General features: G+C 59.4%; 1 protein-coding gene across 1 annotated transcript in view; it reads right to left on the minus strand.

Annotated features, from left to right (window-relative positions):
- Nucleotides 1-2,883, minus strand: part of JAK3 (Janus kinase 3) — a gene marked incomplete at its 5' end in the record, with an annotated part of 12,257 nt that overhangs the window by 2,377 nt on the left and 6,997 nt on the right. Inside the window, 6 exons of the mRNA XM_006107050.3 lie at nucleotides 540-712; nucleotides 969-1,093; nucleotides 1,592-1,781; nucleotides 1,853-1,992; nucleotides 2,599-2,749; nucleotides 2,847-2,882. Coding sequence (XP_006107112.3) covers nucleotides 540-712; nucleotides 969-1,093; nucleotides 1,592-1,781; nucleotides 1,853-1,992; nucleotides 2,599-2,749; nucleotides 2,847-2,882 — 815 coding nt within the window. The remainder of the gene's footprint in view (nucleotides 1-539; nucleotides 713-968; nucleotides 1,094-1,591; nucleotides 1,782-1,852; nucleotides 1,993-2,598; nucleotides 2,750-2,846; nucleotide 2,883) is intronic.

The following is a 2,883-nucleotide window of genomic DNA, read 5'->3' on the forward strand; positions in this document are numbered from 1 at the left end:
GGAGGGGGGCCATCTTAAACTTCTGCTGTCATTCTGATTGCCTGTTACTGAGGAAGAAAGTAAGAAAGTTCTGGGCTCCTCTGGTTGTCCCACGGCAGGGGTGGCGTAAGTAGGTTCAGTTTCAACCTTCCGGGTCAAAATTCTCCTGGACTCTAAGATGGGTCTAAGAACATTGGCTTAACCAAGCTCTCTGCTTTATGTTGTCGGGTTGTCTGGTGTTGCTTGGCGGGATGCTCTCTGCGTGTAATACATGTGCCAGTGCCGAGTTGGATAGCTGCAGCTAGTACACTGGGAAGGGCTGGGGGAAGGGGGCCGGGGGGAGGGGGGAGCCAGGACTGTAAGGAGAAGGGGCCGGATCAGAACAGTGGGAGGAAGGGAGTGGCCGGGATGGTGGAGAGGAGAAGCAGGGGACCAGGGCGGGGCTCGGGGTGCAGCTGCAGCTGTGGGCGGGGCCAGCACCCTGGGAGGAGTGGCGTAGCCAGGGAGCGAAAGGCCTGTGGGGAAGAGGGGCGGGTTTGAATTGAAGCGGGGTTTCCCACCAGAAGATGGGGCTTTGGCCCGGTTCCCGGACAACGTAATAGTCTTTGTCCAGCGGTAGCAGCTTGGCAAGGCCGAAGTCAGCGATCTTGACGTGCGTCTCATTCTCCACCAGGATGTTCCGCGCTGCCAGGTCGCGGTGCACACAGCGGCGGGAGCCCAGGTACTCCATGCCCTGCAGGCGGACGTGGGGTCCGGACCCCAGGATGACTCAGCAGGGGTCCTCGAGCCCGGCCTGGATCCAGATCCCAGCCTAACCCCACTGCCCCATCCTACACTCCAGTCCTGACCTTAGCCCGAACTCAACCCCACCTCCAACCAGACCTGGACCCCGAACATAAACTTTCTGCTTTCCCCAGACTCCCCCCGCCCCGCATCCCCTCCCCCCAGGCTAGCCAGCTCGGCCGCAGGTCCAGGGGCTTCCGCCGCACCTTGCAGATCTGCGAGGCGTAGAGGAGCAGGCGGCCAGCATCGAGGCGCGCCCGGTGCCGCTGCAGGAAGTCGCGCAGGCAGCCGCTGGGCAGGTACTCCATGACCAGCCGCAGGCTCTGGCGGCCTAGGAGTCAGGGAGGCGGGAGGAGTCACCAGGGGTCCAGCCCTTGTCTACTCCCTTCCCCATGCTTCCTCCTGTCCCGAGTGGGACCCTGGGTTCTTCCTGGACTCAGTATTGCTTTCTATAAAACTAGAGGCCCGATGCACGAAATGCAGCGGCTGCATGGCTGCCCGGGCTTGGACCGGAAGGACGTCCGGTCTAATTAGCACATTACGCTTTTATTATTATAGATGGGAAGGCAACAACACTTACTGCTGATGTCTCTTGAGTACTTTGCACCATATATGCTGATGCACTGACACCTCAGAATGAGCCATTTTTCAGGTGGGAATATTGAAACTCAGAAAAATCACCCGTCCCTTGGGACAGGGCGGGAAGTGATAGCGCAGAATAAATAACAGTGTCCACGGCACCTACTGGTGTTCGCAGACTACCCCAAAGCGGCACTGCAGGGTGATGAGGAAGTGGGATGTAAAGAGCGCCCGTTGGGGCGGGGTGCACCTGGGCCATAGCTGACGCCGCGGTACTTGACAATGAAGTCGCTGTGCAGGGCTTTGAGGATCTGGATCTCCCGCTGGAAGTCCCTCTGCTGGTCTGGCCCGCTGTGCTGCAGCTGCTTCACAGCCACCAGGGCGCCCGTGTTGTCTCCCAGGGGGTCGTAGCGGCACAGTTCCACGCTGCCAAAGTTGCCCTGAGGGAGAGCAGGGCTGGTGTCCACGTGCCTGGGTGCCACCCTGCCCACCCCAGCCCAGCCCACCTCACCTTGCCTAGCTGTGAGATGTACTTGAGGTGTCTCTCCTCAAAGATGGTAGGGTCCTGGCAGGCGTAGAGCTGGGCGCCATTCCACAGCCCGTCATGGGGCGCCAGGGCACCAGGTGTGGGGTCCGAGAGGAGCTCATAATCTGGGGGCCACAGACAGTGAGTGGTCTGAAACTGATCTGCTATGTGACCTCAATCTGCACGCAGACCCCTTCTGTGCACATGGCCACCGCGAGCCAAAGGGTACTTCGTGGGGCTGAAGTAGTGCCCTCAGGGCCCAGGCAGGTCCCTCAGGCAGGGCACACCCTGTGCCACTACACGTGGCTATGGGTATTGAAGGGCCTTTCCAGACTCCACTGCTGTGAGCTGTGGTCACATGACTGAGCTCAGACTGATGGGGGAGATGCACTCTGCACCCCTTCAGGCCTGGCACATGGAAACCTAAAATGGGACCCTCCACACTCTTTCTCTTAACTACAGAGGATCCAACAGAGACCTGAGACCCTGGGATGGGTGGAGCCACCAAAGAAGAGGTGCCTGTTGACCTGGACATTGAATGAGAGCTAAACACCCATCATGTTCAGCCTTGAGCTCAGGTGCTGTTTGTTACAGCTGCTATCAAACTGACCATTACAGCTGACTGTTACAGGACCAACACTCCAATCTTTCTAGGCACACAGATTGGGCTCTGCTCCCACTGGGCCCAATACGACATGCAGGTCCTGCCCACCCCGAGGCCCAGGGAGCACCTGATGTAATGAGGTTGTTCAGGTCACGGATGACAGCGCGAAAGGAGGGCCTGTGGCCTGGCTCATAGGCCATGCACTGTTGGATCAGCAGGGCCAGCTCCATCCACTTAGGGGCAGGCAGCTGCTGCCGGTCCTCATAAAACTGGAGCTTCTGAGGATGGAAGGAGGAGCTAGTCACCCTGGTGCCCCCTCAGGAGCCCTTCCCAGACCCACTCGTCCTCCCCCAGCTGTCAAAGGGGAACTCTGACCTTGGCGGGCTCCAGGGTGCTGATGGGCATCGTGACA

This window comes from Myotis lucifugus, unplaced genomic scaffold (assembly GCF_000147115.1).
Source record: "Myotis lucifugus unplaced genomic scaffold, Myoluc2.0 scaffold_990, whole genome shotgun sequence".
Lineage (NCBI taxonomy): Eukaryota > Metazoa > Chordata > Mammalia > Chiroptera > Vespertilionidae > Myotis > Myotis lucifugus.